This window comes from Electrona antarctica, assembly GCF_951216825.1.
Source record: "Electrona antarctica genome assembly, chromosome: 23".
NCBI lineage: Eukaryota > Metazoa > Chordata > Actinopteri > Myctophiformes > Myctophidae > Electrona > Electrona antarctica.
The window spans coordinates 7502284-7521691 of NC_136804.1; the positions used below are offsets into that span (position 1 = coordinate 7502284).

The following is a 19408-nucleotide window of genomic DNA, read 5'->3' on the forward strand; positions in this document are numbered from 1 at the left end:
ATTTGAATTTCTCAATAACCACCGGCTCCCTATTGATTATCCCTTATTGCACGGCTTGGGTTTGTTACACGACCCAAGTAACACAACTATTTAATTTATCTTTAAAGGATTGAATTGCTTAGGCTAAGCAATCAACGGCATGCAGTGCAACACTGATTGGAAAGCACTGAAGTGTTGATCAAATATTAATCAATATTCTGACAGGCTCTATTATCTCAGTAGTAAAAAAAAATCACACCCGTGTGAACTGAGTGGTGCAAGGTCTTATATAGTCTGATCAGCTATGTCAGTGACGTCACACACTAACCATGGTAACCATGCTCACTTTTGCACGGACAGGTACACAAACATAGATACAGACAAAGCTGGTTGTTGGAGTGGTTTGCACCACTCAAAAATCACACCTGTGTGAACTGAGTGGTGCAAGGTCTTATATAGTCTGATCAGCTATGTCAGTGTCACACACTAACCATGGTAACCATGCTCACTTTTGCACGGACAGGTACACAGGTACACAAACATAGTTACAGACAAAGCTGGTTGTTGGAGTGGTTTGCACCACTCAAAAAATGTCAGCACTGTAGCTTTAACTTACAGTATGCATGCGAACACTCTATCTCCACGTCCAATCAATCAATCACAATGATAAGAGGTATTTACCATATTTATTTAGGACAGATATTAACGTCTGCTATGTATTTATTTTATCTTCTATAATCTAGAATTATAGCTCTGTGTAGGCTACAAGGCAATCTGAGAACCCATCGTCAAAAAAATAAAGGAAAAACAGCCAACAGGCTGTCTCGAGAGACAAAGGAGCGGAGCGGCGGAGGACGAAACGCGAATTTTGTTTGACAATATTGACAACGTTGACTTCCCGTAGTTGGGAGTCCGGAAGTAAGTAAGGCGAGTCAGGAACTTCTTCGAGTAGAAAGTTGTGTCAACACTAAACAAAATGTAAGTAACTCAGAATCTATGCTATTCATGACGAAACGTTTTTGTTTTTTTTGACGCTCCGACAACACTCCGATATATTCTCGTATGCGTGTTTTGAAGCCTCTAACATTGGACTACCAAACTGTCCTGTTAATGAAACATCATGACAGCAGATCGTTAACGCTATCCTGTGTTAGCATCAGTGCCACTGCCACATCGTCACTTGACAGTGTATGAGGCACAGTGGAGCTGGACTGCATGGTGGTGACATTTCAAAGTCTCTTAGCGTTATTATTTATTTACACGTTTCCTTCAGCAGTGCACCCACACTTTGTATTGTGTTTAAAGGGAGACGTTGCCGTGATTTCTCAACCTAAAACGTTTTTGTTCCTGGCCTGACCTCACGTCAGTATTGATCTTCTCAATATGCTATTGTGGACACTGGACAAAAAGAAAATGTCCTATGTCTTCTGAAACCAGACCTGTAAATATAATACCACAGTCAAAACCAGTGTGTTAATTTTACGAACGTGTACAAATGGAACCAAATGGACCCTTATGTGGCTATATGGGTGGGGTTGATTGATTCATTTGAAAATATTATTCAGTTATAGTAGCATGGGTACAGTTCAACCGAATGTACAGGTCAATACAAAAACTGCTACGAGGATGAAACCAGAAAAATCACTAAGACTTGTTTACATCATGGTCCTAATCATGATATGTATAGTATACATGCAGTTAAAGTAAAACACATGTACAGTATGGAAAAAAGGGCTTTGACTTTTTTACAGGGTCCATTTGGTTCCATTTGGACACTTAGAGTTACAGACAGATGGATAAGGTTCTATTTGTTTACATATGTATTGTAGACTGATGTAAATGAGCCTTCAGGATTTGGAGAAGCTTAGCCCCAGCTTTAATTGTCTGTTATGCAGGTTTTTGTTTCCATCAGTGCAAAACAATATCCTCAAAATCTAAATGTCATAGGGATGCGGTGGCACAGTCGGTAGTGCTGTCGCCTCACAGCTAGAAGGTCCTGGGTTCTATTCCCGCTGGGGGCGTGTTCTCTCCTCCGCGTCATCAGTGCCCATACCTGAAGTGGGGTTGGCCTTTCTGTGTGGAGTTTGCAAAATCATGGGATAAAATAATAACATCTAAATGTGTACACACAGCTGAGTTTTGCCTTTCTGTGTCGAGATACTGACATTCTGATATGGTTAATCATCATGGGCGGATTTTATATTGCCTCACTGACAGCAGGGCTGGCTTTGGGTGAAGTTTAATACCAGCAAATACTATTTTGTTTACCACTAATACCACCCTGTTCAATAAGACAGCTCACAGTGCTAACCTTGTGATGTTCAAGTTCCCTGAAGATGGATTAAAGCTGCAATCCATGACTCATTTGAACGATTAAAACTTTATTTTAACCAAACATTTTGGTAGAGCATGTGGAAAACACTAGCACATCTGTCTTTAAAACACTAGAACTAGTACAACGGCAGTTCGTTGGAAGTGGTCCCCTTAAGACATTTAGATGTGGGTAGGACACAGACTAGTTGACACATGGCACTGCCTTAAGCTCATCAGCATCTCCAGCGGCGCCGGGGAGTGACTGATGAGTGTTAGAAATATATCTTCTCATGCAGGAGACCTTGTGTCCAAACCCAGGTAGTATACATTTACGGATTGACACTTTAAACGAACTTTTGACTGTATTACATTTTGAGTAATATATATATATATATTTTTATGATCTCACAGGGGTTGACTTTACACAGCCAGCTGGAGGAATGTTCCTCGGTACAACTCGTCCCAATTGGCACAACAAAAGCTCCCGTCGTCTAGCATCCCTCTTGCAGCCACTGGAGAAGGTTGCTGTAGTGAATCGTCACAGAGGACCGCTGTGGCCTTCTCCCTGTCCCAAAGTTGGCCATGGCTCTCGAGGAAGAGGAAGAGGAGTTGACTCCGGCGGCGGCGGCAGCGGCAGCCAGGCCCAAGGATGAGGTCGAGGACGTGTTCACGTCGGTGCGCTTTCTCGGCTACATCTCCAGCGTCACCCTGCTGGTGGCCGTGTGCGTGGGCATGTACGCGTGCTGGGAGGAGACGGACGAGCCCATGATCCTGGTCATCTTCATCCTGGGGCTGTTCGTCCTGGCCATTGCCAGCATCCTCCACTACTACTTTGCCATGGAGAAAGCCAGCCTGAGCCTGTTCCACCTGTGGCTGGGCTTCCTGCTGGGCCTCCTCTGCTTCCTCAACAGCCCCGCCCTGTTCCACAACGTCAAGCTGCAGGTCACCAACTACCTGCTCCTGGCCAGCGCGGCCATGAAAGCCATATGGGCGCTCACCGAGCGGATATGCAGCTCCGTCCGTTACAAGCCTGCGCTGCTCACGTCGACGGAGTTCCTGGAACTGCTGGGCATGGGCATCGCCAGCACCATCATGCCCCTCCCCGAGTCAGCGGCCATCGTCGGCCTGGTGGTGGCCCTGGGAACACTCATCGTGGATCTGAGGATGAAGTCTCTCCTGGCGCTGCCCAACCTGATTTGCTTCACCCTGGTCACCGCCCTGGCGTTCTTCCAGGCGCTGGGCATCAAGGCCAACCCCTACGCGCTGGGCTGCTACCTGGGCAGGCTGCTGTGCGAGCCCCTGCTAGACGTGTACTTCAGTGGGCTGGGTCCCAGCGAGCGCTGGCTGCCACTGCTGTCCCTGGGCAGGGTGTGGAGGAGGCTGTCGCTGCTGCCTCTCAGCCTGGCCGAGCTGGCCTTTTTCGTTCTGGCTGCCTTAAAGGTACTGACTCAGGAATGCTGATCTACAAGCTCACAACGCGCCGCATTGTGTGACACGTTGTGAGCTTGTCGTTCTGTTATTTTCGCTAGAAGTTTTGACAATTTCTGACAATATAATGCCCAAAACACGGATGCCACGGTTAAAGTGGGGAACAGCAGTGTGGTAATCTGTATACTCATCATGTGTGACACCCGGTACAATGAGAGCCTAAGAAAATGTAATAATTTCTCCAAATGTGATGCACTGCCCAGAAAGACCGATTTTGGCTAATGACCTTGTCATGGCTGCATGATTATCATTAAATGATATGGCCCCGCCAACTCAATGTTATGATCATTTACATATTATGCAAAGCTACTAGCATTAAAATGACCTGAAATCATTAATTTATTGACTGTAGTGTAGAATCTAAAACTGATACTGCTGTTCAACGAAGTGTGATAGCATCTTTAAATGATACATCATTTATTTTACTTTCTTAGCTGTGGTATGAAGCAGGGGTGGGCAACTTAGATAATGGAAAGGACCACTATATTTCCACACTCACTCCAGAGGGCCACATTGCATATTTCTGTCGTAGCAAAAATAGATTAGCTATTTTGAATAATTTTTTGCTATTTTTGAATTGAAATCCTGAAAAGTAACCTTTTTTGTATTTAATTTCAAATGCATTTAGTTATAGTTATGTTAACTTTATGAACTAAATACAAATACATTGGACATAACAAAAGACAAAATCATTTTAATACTAATTAAGCTACATATGCAGTATGGATTAAAGTGGGTTTGTTTGCATGTTTGGAATTGTAACAGCTGAAATCAATAATATCTCAGTATTAACCTACAGGCTGCATTAAGTGACTGTGGGTGCTGCATGTTGCCCATGTACGTATGGTCTATGGTACTAATAGTACTATGAGGCATTCTGATAACACGAACCGTTGTCTGTCTTGCCCCTTCCACAGCTGGGTCACCTGGAGCTGTGGTACCTGGTGATACCGGGCTTCTGTGTGTTCGGCCTGTTCTGGTCCGTGTGCCACGTGGTGCTGCTCGTCACGCTGTGGGGCTTCCACACCAAGCTGAGCGAGTGCCAGAGCGCCTGGCGGTCCCAGCGCTCCGGCAAGCGCAGCCTGGACCGCGTCATGGCCTCCCGGGGCATCCGACACTTCTGCCTCATCTCCGAGCGCCTCGTTCTCTTCAGCATGCTGTCCACCGCCATACTGGGAGCTGTGTCCTGGCAGGTGGGAACTGTTATACTAGCAATGATCATACTGATACTCGTGCTATTACTTATGCCAGGGATTCTCAACGTTTTTGGCCGGGGACCCCCGGAAATGCTTTGGCAATGTCTCGGGACCCCCGCCCCGCCCCCTCCCGACCCCCAATATAAATTGACTGCTACAATAACCTTAAACCATTTTGGGCGGGAACCCCTTTTGGTGTTTTAAGCATTGTTATAATTTAGCTATTGAAAAATAGCAGATCTACAAGCTCATAGCGCGCCACCGAGTGGCGCGCTACGAGCTTGTAGGTCTGCTATTTTTGAAAAATCGTGAAAAAAAAAATATATATATATATATATATATATATATATATATATATATATATATATTTTTTTTTAAAATATTTTGGGGACCCCCCAAAATAATTTGGCGACCCCCCGAGGGGTCGCGACCCACGGGTTGAGAACCCCTGGCTTATGCTACTGCCATGTACTGGTGCGGGACTGTTATTACTTCTATTATTGCTGCTTCTACCAATACTATTACTGCTGCTGCTACTACAAATAGTATTACTACTACTCTGTTTCTCTTACTAGACATACTATTACTACTATTGCTGCTGCTACTCCAACGGTTCAACAATAATAATTGAAGTACCAATTATAGCAAAAATTATGGAGGTGCTGCTGGGTCAGTTCAGAATAAATCACTAAAATAATCGGTAAATAAGTTTAGCTGAAATGTATTAAACAGCAAAGCACATTAAGCTTCAAATAACTAAATATTCACTTAAACAAAACCAAATAAAACTAAAGGTTTACACTAAATCAATTAGTGTCCTGGCACTGTCCATAAACTAAACTCAAATGTCTAAAAGAAAGCAAATTGCAAAAGTCTATGCAGTGAGTATGGTAAGGCTCGTCTTACCACCCTTTTCTGTAACTCTTAGGGCCGATTCATACTCCTATTTTACCGCTGTAGTGCCGAAATGATTTCGGCTCGTCAGAAATTTTCAGTAGCACCGAAGAGCCGACTTTAGGACGGTACCCCCGTAGTGTGTAGTAATCCACAGTTGAAATATTGCAGTTGAGATATTGTCCCTTATCATTTGACCCATTTAGGCCTGACCTCAAAATTTTAAAAAATCTGTCTAAATCCTCCAGTTTTCTGAAATAAATATTTTCACGATTTTTCAAAAATAGCAGACCTACAAGCTCGTAGCGCGCCACTCGGTGGCGCGCTATGAGCGCCACTGAAAAAAGGACAATATCGATGGCCTCCAACTGTATGCACCACAGCCACATCATGAACATGAAATACAACTCGATGCCTTCTAATAAAACTTAGATCAGTAAATTAATAGAAAGTACATCATAATTGAAACCTCACGTGACTCTGGGCACAGAGGTTACGTTACACTACTGCTGCAGCTTCTACTGGTCGTACTATAAATATAAAAGGTTTAGTTTGTCCTTGCCAATGTTGTAGCGGGCGGTTTAGACATAAACATGGACTTGTAGCCATCTGCCTGTCTCTATGAAAATGATAAAATGCCATTTGTAGTGCACGGCCCTCTCCTTTTTTCCAAACAGTTCATAATTAATCCAGTGTGATAACTGCTGCAGCAATGGAATGGTAATTACATTCTCTCATTTTTAATCAGCGAGGTTCACTCAAGAAGCAACACATTTAGTATGATACACGGGTCATGCTGTTGCACAATACAATAAAGAGTAGCCAATTATTTCTATTCCTTTTTCTCCCAATTTAGTCGTTATGCCAATTAATTCCTCCCAACTGCTAGTTTCCACCGCTGACTCACCTGCCAGTGAGGACCCCCTCCCCCACCAGGAGGACGTCGTGCCTCTGGCCTACTCTGGTCCGGGGGACCACCAGTGGTCCTTGAGGGGGTTCCAACTTCCAGGTGGTCCCCAGCTAAATGATGCAGAGTTGGTAACCAAATGAAACCCTTATAGATCTTTAACTCTTGAGAGAGTAAAATGAAACCAAATGGAGACTTACGGGTCATTTTACTCTCTCACGAGTTAGAAGAATTATTAGAATTAGAATTATTATTATTAGAACGTTTGCCTGTTATCTCTCCTAATGGTGATAACGGCGGTAAATGAGTTAAAGCCAGGGCAATAACCATACATTTTGCAATGCCAAGACCAGCCCGTTGCACATCATGAACCACTGTTATAAACCCCGGAGTAAGATGCTAGACAGTGGCAGTGTGGACTGAGTTGTTAGTCAATCTCCTCTGAAACTGCGACACTGCCTCTATCAAGCGTAACAAATTTAATTAGTGCTTTAATATCCCATATCTACTCGCATACAGAGCAGCAATACATTATTTAAGCGTTTACCTTGTAGTATAGTCTCAGGGGCCCACAATCCTAATTTGAGACCTGTTTATTGTTCATTTCGATTGTGAATTTGCTCTAGAAAATTTGTCGCAAAGTTAGTATTCATTGTTTGGTGGGAATTTCGGAGACATTACATGTACGCATATTTATTCTTTCAGGCTGTTGAAATGCACTAAATAGGGTTATGTAGGGCCGGCCACTTAAATCCACTAGTGTCTGTATAGCCAAATTACTAAGTGTTCCTCAAACTAAAACTGACATTCATTAATAAGTTCCAAGCCGGCATTGCATCTCTTCCAATTGATGTTTCTTGGCGGTACCAAACACTATAAAGACGACAGTTGATAAGCTAGTCTTTCATCTTTCTTTCCCTGATGTACTCTAGACAAATCACTATATTCTACAGCAGGGAATGCAACTCCACTAGAAAAAAAAACCACACATTGGCCTTTTTCTTTCATACCAGGACATCAAAGCTGCAAAACCATTACAGCATCTCAAGGGCTTGTCATCTACCTATCAGCCTGGTGCTTTGCTCTCTTTAGTGGTGGACAGTAAAAGAGTACATTCACTTGACTAGAGTACATGAATAAATACATTTTTATTTATTTTTTATTTTTTCTGTTCCAAGTTATCCTAACTTAACTTGGAACAGAATCAAGTGTGTTATGGTCATGCTTCCTCAGGAGCCTTGGCTTTGGTTTGTTCCAGGCTGAAAACTCTTATGTATGGACCCGAGACCTATAGGCTCCAATGCATGTTTCGAGTTCGATTCTCAATCCTGACGGCCTTTACTGCGTGTTAATCTCCATCTCTCTCTCGCTGTTTCCTGTCTACCTACTGTATAAATTAAAAAAATAAAAAATACGCCAAAAAAATAAAATTAAAAACAAAATATATATACATGGATTTTCTGAACTGTGTATGGAGTAAACTGATGGGAAATTAATTTCCCGGAAACTACGTCCTGAAAGTGGGCCGGCCGTCACTGCAAAGCTCTATTGCTATGTTTCTATGTCAGTGGTTCTTTGATTTTTCAAAAATAGCAGACCTACAAGCTCGTAGCGCGCCACTCGGTGGCGCGCTAGGTCTTGTAGATCTGCTATTTTTCAATAGCTAAAGCATAACATAATGCTAACACCAAAAGGGGTTCCCGCCCAAAATGGGTTAATAATAGTCCTCGCTGAACAGGTCTGGGTGTGTAGTGTGTACTGATAGTCTGTTATTGTCCGTTGTTATGTTCCGTCGTCTGATATGTGCAGTGCTGTCTAAAGGAATTTTCCTATTGCACTCTTGTATGTCCTCGGCCTAGAGCAGGGGTTCACAACCTTTTTGGCCGGGGACCCCCGGAAATGCTTTGGCAATGTCTCGGGACCCCCGCCCCGCCCCCTCCCGACCCCCAATATAAATTGACTGCTACAATAACCTTAATAATAGAGACAATGCACCATAAATAAATACTGAAACCAGATATAATCATTAGGAAGGTGTATGCATGTACTATGTGTACCATGTAAACTCTTAATTTTCGATTTTCCATCTTCAGTTGGGGAAAAAAAAACATTTTTTTTTTTTTTATAATTTGGGGACCCCACAAAATAATTTGACGACCCCCGAGGGGTCGCGACCCACGGGTTGAGAACCCCTTGTCTAGAGCAGGGGTTCACAACCTTTTTGGCTGGGGTTGTCCCCCGGAAATTCTTTGGCCATGGCTCGCGAAAGGGGCCCAGTATTGCCAAAGACTGAAACAGTTTGAAATTCTGAAATTAAAATCGAGACGGTGATGACATTATTTTTTATTTATACAGGATGCATAAACGTGTCTGCCTGTGTTTTTTTTTTTACTGCAGCCGTACAGCGGCCTCTTCCTGAGCGCTCTGCTGGTGGTGCTGCCTCTGGAGTCACTGATCCACGGCCTGTTCCACGAGCTGGGCAGCTGCCTGGGGGGAACCTGTGTCGGCTACGCCCTGGTGGTCCCCACCGCCTACTGCAGGTACAGAGGAGGGGGGGGGAGTATTAACAGATTCTACAAATGTCTTTTAAATCATGACAGTTTTCTGTATCAGTGGTGCCCAAACTATTTCATGTCAAGGACCCTCGGATTGACTGAGAAAGGAGAGGCCGCACAGCTCGTAGTCACGATGCCAACAAATCTTTATTTTTCCAACGTTTCGGCAACAAGTTGCCTTCTTCAGGGAATGACATACAAGGAGTAACAACAGCTATTTATAAAGATTGGGACAAGGGATTAGGGAGTGTCCTCAATCAGGCCAACACCCGAAGTGGGTGATTGGTAGCCTGGCTAATAAGCCAGACTCAAATCACACTGTCGTGTGGTATTTGAGTCTGGAGATGCTGTGTATGGATCTTGTTTCCCGGGGGGCGGGTTCAAACATTTTCTCTTTGACGCAATTGGTCAGAGCTACTGTCAGTCAAAGGTCTCAAGCATTGAACGTCACTGTACCAAAGCCCGCCCATATTGCATACCGTGTCCCGATTGGCCACACCAGTTCTCTGGTGTAGGAAATGGGCGTACAATTGAGCCTCTCCAGACCGTAATCCGCCGGCAGGCAATTTTCTTTTTGCCAACGGCTGATTCGGTCTGGCTTATTAGCCAGGCTAGGTGATTGGTTGCTGGCAACAATAACTTTATTTGTACATCATAATTATATAGAACAATAATGCAAAATGCAAAAACGACACCAGTCAATAGAAAAATATGTAATTATGTATAGAGGCCTACATTAAAAACATATAGAGTATAGAATATAAAAATAGTCTAATAGACAGTATGTAACCCAGATCCTGTTCCATGGTTGCATGACCAATAAAAGGAGGGGTAAGTACACCAGCAAGATATTAAACATTAAAAAAAGGACCCTCGGATTATCTGTATTTGGCCGCGGACCCCCATCTGAAAATCTGTACTTTGGTCTTCTTCGTGGCCTTTTTCGTGCATTCTGTTGCCACTGGCGCCGCAGCACCGGGGTCAATGGTGGCATGGAATCGGTTAACCCATTTTGACCTGAGATCAGATTCTAAAAATGTCTTCTACATCCTGACAGTTTTCTGAAAAATCTATGTTTCTATGTCAGTCGTTCTTCGATTTTTTTAAATAGCAGACCTACAAGCTCGTAGCGCGCCACTCGGTGGCGCGCTATGAGCTTGTCGATCTGCTATTTTTCAATAGCTAAAGCATAACATACCAAAACACCAAAAGGGGTTCCCGCCCAAAATGGGTTAAAACACTGAATTGGGCTAACGTTGGGAACCGGTTTGGACATTACAGGCACCGACACATGCAATCAGTCATTCCAGTAATCGCCAGTTTGCATAAAATCAACTGAATAAATAGACCAATAACTATAAACATTTCTGCTAATGCTCGGTCTCTTAAGGGAGCGTTCAACAGCTCCCTCCCCGGCATACTAAGTCATCAAGTCAGAGCCGTTAGCCCTTAGATTTCCCCCTACCAGCCTCTCCCCAAGCGAGCACTCTCTGTTGGCTGAATGCTTTCAGAATAGCCAAGTTCGATGTAAAGAATGTCAACACGTCTCGTTATGAAGTTATGTATTCAAGCATTTTAGCTCTTTTTTTTTTCTTGCATCCAGGCCCTCAATTGACCTCTTACTTAACCCATTTTGGGCGGGAACCCCTTTTGGTGTTAGCATTATGTTATGCTTTAGCTATTGAAAAATAGCAGATCTACAAGCTCATAGCGCGCCACCGAGTGGCGCGCTACGAGCTTGTAGGTCTGCTATTTTTGAAAAATCGAAGAACGACAGACATTTTTAGAATCTGATCTCAGGTCAAAATGGGTTAAATAGAGGAAGCTAGCCAGATGTGATTGTTTTGCCGGCCTTGGGTCATTTTGGTATTCAACCCTGGCAGTGGTCAGCACTGCAGTGTCCTGAATGCAAAGGACATTAGGGGCTCCATCTTGCGCCACCCCTTACCCCTTATCCCTAAACTTATTTGCCATTTTCTTTACTATTTTAAAACATTTAAAAATAGTTCAACTAGCCAATCTACATCGACACGTTGTTTAGCTTGTAGATCGGCTATGTGTACTATTTTTAAAAATGTTTTAAAATAGTAAAAAATGGCAAAATAAGTTTAGGGGTAAGGGGTGGCGTAAGTCGTAAGATCTAGGGCTAGGTCTTTGAAACATGTGAACCTGTAAGCTTAGCAGCCGTCTTCAACATCGGAGAGGATCAGTTTTGCCTTAAGGCCTATTCATAGTCTGGATTTTCGGTGGTGAGGTGACCATAACGTTGAGCGGTGGTGATGAGCGGTGGTGAGTAAAAACAGAGAGAAGGGCTGGAGCGGTGGCGGTGGTTTGCTCTTCACCGCGGCTCGTGACGTCATGTTGTAGTTCGGTGGTCACCTCACCACCGAAAATCCAGACTATGTATGAGCCTTTAGAGTAGACCGCCACTGGCGCCAATTTACAGACCCTTAAGAGAACCAGTTCCCTAACAGCACCCCGCTTACCATAGCCATCTGTGAGTAGCCATCAGCTGGATGGAGCTGCAGAAGCAATTTCCACAACCCCAATGAGTCAGGGAGCAGAAAATAGTAAAAAAAAAAATACTCCCTTTCAGCACAAACGAGGGCATTTTAGTTAACCATTAGTGACAGAGTCATTAGGTCTTTGGACACGTTTATGGCTAGTGCGGCTTTTCTGGGGGTGGGGGGTTAACTTGTTAGCTTAGTAGCTAGCTCTGGCAGGCTGGCTCCTCTCCAGGTGATTTGGGAGGCAGCTCCATGTCCTGCCAGAGCCTGTGGGGTGCTCTGTATGCCAGGCCTGCTGCTCCCACCGCTGTGGGATGCTCTGTATGCCAGGCCTGCTGCTCACACCGCTGGGACAGCGGGGGGGCTGCACATCATGTTTTCACAATGACAAAGAGACCTCAGGGTGGAGTGGGGTGGTGGGGGGGGGGGGGGGGTAGGACCAGGAGAGGTAAAACGGCTGAGAAGAGAACGTAAGAGAGATTGATGAAGGGGAAACCGAGATGCAGAGAGAGACTGTCGTAAAAATAGATCCGAAGAGAGAAGGAAGAAGATGGAAAGAGAATGTTTAGGATCGAGCAGTAAACGGAGACAGTGGTGATGGAGAGAAGGAGAGGTGAAAGGATGATAAGGCAAGAGACGTAGTCTGAATGCCGACCTTCAGGCCCTTGGCCTCCTAGAGCACCAGGAGAGCAAGACAGATAACATTATGGCTATGTTGTCAAGTATATGGCCCTATACAAACCCCTTTATGAAGACATAAAAAGACACTGTGGTTGATGTTATGCTTCTCCCTAAAGGAATATTATACATGTTTGGTGTCATTTTAATGTCTACTCTGGCTTTTGAGAGCACCCCAGACAGTTTTAATTGGCTTGATTCAGTATTTAGATGACAGATTTGATATAAATGTTGTCACACACACGACACCCTACTAAAATAAATAAGTACATAAATAAATGCAGAACAGTGACACTGGGTTTCAGGTGGTTAAGTTTCTCAGTGATGTGTGACTAGACTTGTTGACAGATGCAGAATACCTTATTTCATAAGGCTGTCTGAACACCCCGTTTCCTCTGATGAGGAAAAATTGCAAGTAACGCCTTGTGATTTGACCGCTGTGCTCACCAGCATTATAATTCAATATATTTTGCAATGAACTGTGCAGCCCCTGCACCAGCATTTATACCTTTCAGAATGCTGAGTCACACATAGAGGCAGTGTTCGGCAAATTAATTTCATTCGCACTGAGCAGGTGCACTTCTTAATTAGCTGACCCTAGTACCACTTGGTTCCATTCTACTGTGAGCACCAAGATGTGTTTGTAATTACGGAATAAAAGTTGAGCCAACATGGAGAGGTTGTTATGTTCCTACTATTCAACAATTACCGCCTTATGCTACTCATTACATCAGCACTCGGTTACAAGATTGACTTGTATGTCCTTTTACTGCAAAGTAATTAGTGATTTCACTCCATCCCTCTGACTCGGTATAATTGTCTCATGGTTCGTGGGACCAGTGCACAACTTAGAGCTCAGCATGGCTAATGGCACGGACGTGATGGAATAAAGCGCTCACAGTGCTGAGCGTGTGAGTGATATTTACACGACGCGACACATTGTGAGCTTGTAGATCTGATGTTTTGGCGCACAAAACAAATCGATTGAAATGGTCATCGGTTGTATAAGTTAGAACTAATAGAACGTGCTTCTTGATTATTTGTGACCAGATTTGACAGAGACTTTTTTTTTTTTTAATGAGTTAATAGCACAGGCAGATTCTTCACATACTAGAGCATGTCTGAAATAAATGTCAGAGCTGAAATCGACATGTAAATATGAAATAAATGCCCAAACATGTAGCTAGGTGTAATGTTAGAGACCACAGAAGTGAACCTTTCAAGCCTGTTTTCTCAACTCGCTGTTTTCTGCAAGACATTACTCTATAAGCCATATCTCCAAAATTAATTCACACCTGATAAACTCCCCCCTGTAGGACGTATAACCCCGTAATCACATGCAGCCGCCCATCAATAAGTTGTGTGTGTGTGCGTGCGTGCGTGTGTTCAAACTGAACAACCAATATGTCAATTTGAAGCTATGATTCTCTGCTTTCATATGACATGAAAAAACGAAAATTCAAAAAAATCCAATGGCAGTCCCTCAGTCAAATTTAGTCACATTTGATAAAAGGAAAAATACAGTACATCGGTAGAGTAATCGCTGTCACTGTGAGGTCCCCTGGGACATGTGTGTCATTACAGTATCACACCGATGTCCCGAAACACATTGATACACATTTATCGCATGCTTTACGAGATAAATGATTCAAATTCTACTACCGCATGAAACCGTAATCACAAACATACGTGGCTTTCAACAAAATAATAACGGCTGCCCCGCTCGCTAGTCTACATGCTGCGTACAAGAAAATTAATTCACACCTGATAAACTCCCCCCTGTAGGACGTATAACCCCGTAATCACATGCAGCCGCCCATCAATAAGTTGTATGTGTGTGCGTGCGCGTGTGTGTGCGCGCACTAGATCTGGGTGTTAACATCCACCTCTCTTTGTCAGGCAGGCTCTCATATGCAATCGTCATTCTAGGAGGAACAGAAAGGGGTCAACTCATCTCACATTCTCTCTGCCACACTATCCCGCTCTCTGTAACACACACACACACACACACACACACACACACACACAGAGCATATTATTACATCTCTGCACTCACCTTCCCTTCACCTCAATTCCCATCCTTTCCTTTTCGTTCAGGCTCTTTGCTCTGTGCTCCACTCTCTCTTCTCCCTCGCTCTGCCCGTCTCATATCCACGTCTTTTGTTCACGTGTTCAACTCGTTGTACATGCAGCGGGCAGGCCTTCCTCTTCCGCCTGCGCTTGGCTTCATCCTCTCTGCTGCCCGGGAGCAAGTTCAGAAGTCAAACTGCCATGTCTCAGACTTATTCATGTAGGTTAAAAACCCTCCGTCCAACTTCCCTCTGCCTCTTTTCTTATTCCTTCATTTGACCTTTTGCACTATTGCACAATTCCTTGCAGCAGCTTCCTCGACTGTCTGCTTCACTGCCTGTGAACTTTCTCCCCTCCCTCAAACTCCACTCTCCATCCCCTGTTTTGACCATCAGCCAAAATTTGGAGCCTAACCTTAAGTTCCTGGTCTTTTTTTCCCTCCCCTCCCCTCCCTCGCAGTGCCGACGGCCAGCCTGCCCTCCTGCCTCCGGAGCAAGTGCAGGAGTCGAACCTGCGCTCCACGGGCATGCTAAACAACGTGCAGCGCCTCTTCGGCCACCACATGGTGCAGACCTTTGGCTGCGACTATTCGGCGAGCGGCGTGACGCTGGAGGCCCTGCAGGCCAAGCTGCGCGCCTTCCTGGATCTGCGCACGGCCGACGGCCCGCGCCACGACACCTACCTGGTGTTCTACAGTGGCCACAGCCGACCCGGCACTGGGTCCTGGGCCCTGGCTGGTGAGAAATACAGTTTGGCTACTGGGTTTTGTTTTGTTTCTAAGCAAGGGGTTTGTCGGTATCGGTATGTGCTGTCTGTCCCCTCAAAAGTAGAGCAATCACAGCTCTTGCCTCTGGATGCAAGATGTCACACAACAGGTCATCTTGTGAAAGAATGTAAAAGCCATGTACAGTTGGGTGCCACCGATATTGTCCCTTATCATTTGACCCACTTAGGCCTGACCTCAAAATATTCAAAAAATCCTTCTAAATCCTGCAGTTTTCTGAAATAAATATTTTCACGATTTTTCAAAAATAGCAGACCTACAAGCTCGTAGCGCGCCACTCGGTGGCGCGCTATGAGCTTGTAGATCTGCTATTTTTCAATAGCTAAATTATAACATAATAAAACACCAAAAGGGGTTCCCGCCCAAAATGGGTTAACTGTCCTTTTGCGCAGATCACGCAAACCTCAGCAAAAAGAAAAGGACAATATCGATGGCCTCCAACTGTAAAAGCTTTCCGACGAAAGGTAAACAGTGTTTGTTCCAATGATACTCGAGTGTGTGTGTAACGAGTGTGTCTGTGGGGGGTGGGCAAACTCCATATTTTAAAGTGAACGCGTATGGTGGCACCTGGAACTGGGGTTTATGCTAACAGCTGGCCGCAATAAATGAGTTAAAACGCGAATTAAACAATGAAAACATAACTCATGGAACTGGGAGGATTGAGAGGGACAGAAACATATTTTGTAATAGCCCATCTACAAGCTCATTTGACGCGTTGTGAGCTTGCAGGCTATTTTAACTTTTTCTTTTTGAGTGGTGCAACAGCTATGTGTGTCCCTGGCTGTGTCCGAGCACGAAAATAGCGTTTGGTTGGTTTTCACAACCAAGTGTCACTGTAGCCTAACAACACACACACACACTCCCGGGGACCCCAACACGGTAAAGGTGGTTGCACACCGGCCGCGTTTTTCGGAAAACCGATGGAGAAACTCCGCTAAAAATCCGAATTCGCATCCGATTCGCGCCCGGTGTGTGGAGACCTTATCTGTCATTTCTGGACCGTTTCGGAGGCGGGGTGGCTTGCCGGAACCGGCCCGACACCCGGTCGGAATCGATGCAAGAGTTGGAAATAATCTTAACATTGATTTGAAGTCATATCTCCCAAGCCTACATCAAACCAATGTTTTGTTTTTTTAAACTGGCCATTCCCCCTAATCACTAATCCACCCCCGCAGAACACGGGAGTGTTTACGTGCGAACTCCCTCTCCCACTGTTGGCAAAGTTTATTGGCAAATGGTCCCCCACAAGGAAACACTTGCTTTTCTCTTCACTCATTCCCTGATATTACCTTATGGTGCTTCGGAGAGGATAAATCGGAGAGGATAAATATAATCACTTTCTCCATACAAATGCCTAAATTGTCTAAATTGTACAACGCCATTACTGAGGGTAATTGTCTGCTTTCTGTCAGGTTCAGAGTCTAATTGTGTGCAAATGTGGACACATTCTCATTCCACACAGCAGGCAAATGGGGAACACTTATTGCAGCTTTCTAGTCCTATTTTCACTCTTAGCTGTAAATGTTGTGCCACTAAATTACACAAGCAGACCTATACGTATTCCTTGTTTGTACAATTGATCACAGTCACGTCTCGGTACAAAATGTCCCAATCTAGTTATTCCCAGACCTCTGATGCTGGTAAGCATACGGTATCGCATATTGCCAGGCATTCAGTATGTGGACACAGCCTTGAGTTTTATTGCGCATCTGCTCAGTGCACTTGCTGAACTTGCCCACAGTTTTGCTACCTACAGCATCAATCATTCTGTAGTGGAGCTACTCAGCAGGCAACCCTTTTTTTCTTATTCTTTTGGCTGGACCGCAAGGGGCCAGTCACTCACTGCACTGAGTCACTATGTCGCTGAGTGACTGATGAAGTTGCCCCATTAGTTGGTTGGCCCAACAAAAACAACAACAACAACAATATACAGTAGCTGCTCGCAAAGCAGTCGTCCCTCCAGAGTCCAGCCTCCAGACTATGGGATGTAGTCTCTCCTCAGTTGGCCTTCATATACTGAACGAACTAGCATATACAACAAACTAGCAGATTGAAGAGTATGAGTATTTCACCAATACTGTTTGTGTTGGACTGTATGATTATGATTAATTAATAAGTCATCATGATCAATTTCACATCTACAATGGCTAGTTTGAAAGTGTGTCAATAATATTCATGAGTTTCTATACAGGAAATATGCGGTCACGTTCAACAATCTTTTTGTTTTTCTCCTCTCCTCTCCTCTCCTCTGTGGTCCTCCTTGCTCCTCCAGGAGGTGAGTCTCTCCCCCTGGCCCAGCTGCTGGAGTGGTGGAAGGAGAAGAACGCGGGCCACTGCTCTCGCCTCATCGTCGTGCTGGACACGGAGAACTCCCTGGCCTGGGTGAAGGACGTGCGTCGGGTGGAGGGCGTCTACGTGGCCGTGCAGGGCGCCGAGATGCCCCTCGCCGGCGTCGGCCTGGACGCCGAGTCGGGGGACGGCCTCCCGCGCCTGGGCGACTTCACCGCCGACTGGGTGGAGTTCAACTGCAACCCGGGCGGCGGTGATGCCGGCAGCCAGGGGCGGGGCGGCATGACCGCGGCCTACGGCTGCTCCAAGCGCTGGAGCGACTACACGCTCCACTTGCCCACCGGCGAAGACGTCGCCAAGCACTGGAAGGCTCACTTCCCGCGGGCCACCTATCCCATGGTGCACCTGTCCAGCTGGTGCTGCGGCCTCAACCTCCTGTGGCTGTGCAGCGCGTGCCTGCGGTGCTTCAGGAGACTCAAGCTGGCCTGGTTCCCTCCCGCCGTCCTTGACACCGGGCAGGGAATCAAACTGGTGAATTGGTGAACTTGTTGTGGTGTTTGATGGTCGGAGCGGTGAGACTCGGGAACGCACATCCTGAGTCGGAGGAGTCTATGCCAAAGGGACAAACAATGCTACCTATAGAGCGTCGCAGTCCCGCCCCCTACCATGGACCAGGAAATGAAACCCAATGCATTTTTCCCATAGACATTTCTTAAAGTATTTATTTAAAGACGGTTACGCCGCGGACAAAGCCAACTCGAGTCATGACAACTCATGACAACACAAACAATATTTTGGACCAAACAAATAATTATAAAGAAGAAAAACAACAAAAAAAGTGTTGTAACCTGCTGTTTTTTTCTTCTTTCTAATTATTTGTTCGGCCCAAAAAATTGTGTTTGTTGTCATGATTTGTCACGACTCGAGTTGGCTTTGTCCGTGGCGTAAACGTCTTTAAATAAATACTTTCTGAAATGTCTATGAGGAAAATGAACGGAGAATCATTTCCTGGTCCATGGTAGGGGGCGGGACTGCGACGCTCTATACTATACGAGCGCAAAGCGTACACACAATATTTCCAACTGAATTAACAGTGGTTAGCTAAGTATTCCAAAAAGGGGAACCTTCAAAACGTGATTCAGAGGTCACCATAACAGACAGACAATCCATTTTCCGGTAATTCAATCAGTGGGTTTTTCGTTTTGATTGGTTTACTGTTGTTGCTTCTTAGTTTAAAAAATCACACCCGTGTGAACTGAGTGGTGTAAGGTCTTATATAGACTGATCAGCTGTGGTCTGACGTAATGTCTGACGTAATGAAATCACACCTGTGTGAACTGGGTGACCATAGCAACCGTGCTCATTTTTTGAGCACAGACAGACAGACAGACAGACAGACTAACAAAGCCAGTTGTAGGAGTGGTTTACACCACTCAAAAATATATATACATTCAGATAAGCCAATTATTTTTAACCCCTTTTTTCTCCCAATAATTAATTAACCCACACGACATGTTTTGAGGTTTGCCACTGCTGTTGTACTCTAGTCAACAGTTCACCTGCCAGTCAGGAGCCCCAACCGAGAGGATGCAGCATCTCCATCCTACTCCTCCCGGTCAGCCTGTGGACAGGCACTGTCTCAGCCCGTACGAGTCACTAGCACAGCCTTCCCTCCCCTGAACATTGCCAGTTGTGTTTGCCGTATAGATGCTCGGTGGAGCCGGATGCACCGCAGTAGATTGGATACC

The 19408-nt window shown here is 45.0% G+C and overlaps 1 protein-coding gene across 1 annotated transcript; it reads left to right on the forward strand.

The window, feature by feature from the left end:
* The first annotated feature begins 824 nt into the window (after positions 1–824).
* On the forward strand, positions 825–18708 carry tmem168a (transmembrane protein 168a). Its single transcript, XM_079494083.1, has 6 exons — positions 825–957; positions 2704–3732; positions 4698–4973; positions 9175–9317; positions 15047–15324; positions 17644–18708. Exons 2-6 carry the CDS (start codon positions 2875–2877, stop codon positions 18201–18203), a joined length of 2115 nt encoding a protein of 704 aa, XP_079350209.1. The 5' UTR covers positions 825–957; positions 2704–2874; the 3' UTR covers positions 18204–18708.
* Positions 18709–19408: the final 700 nt, after the last annotated feature.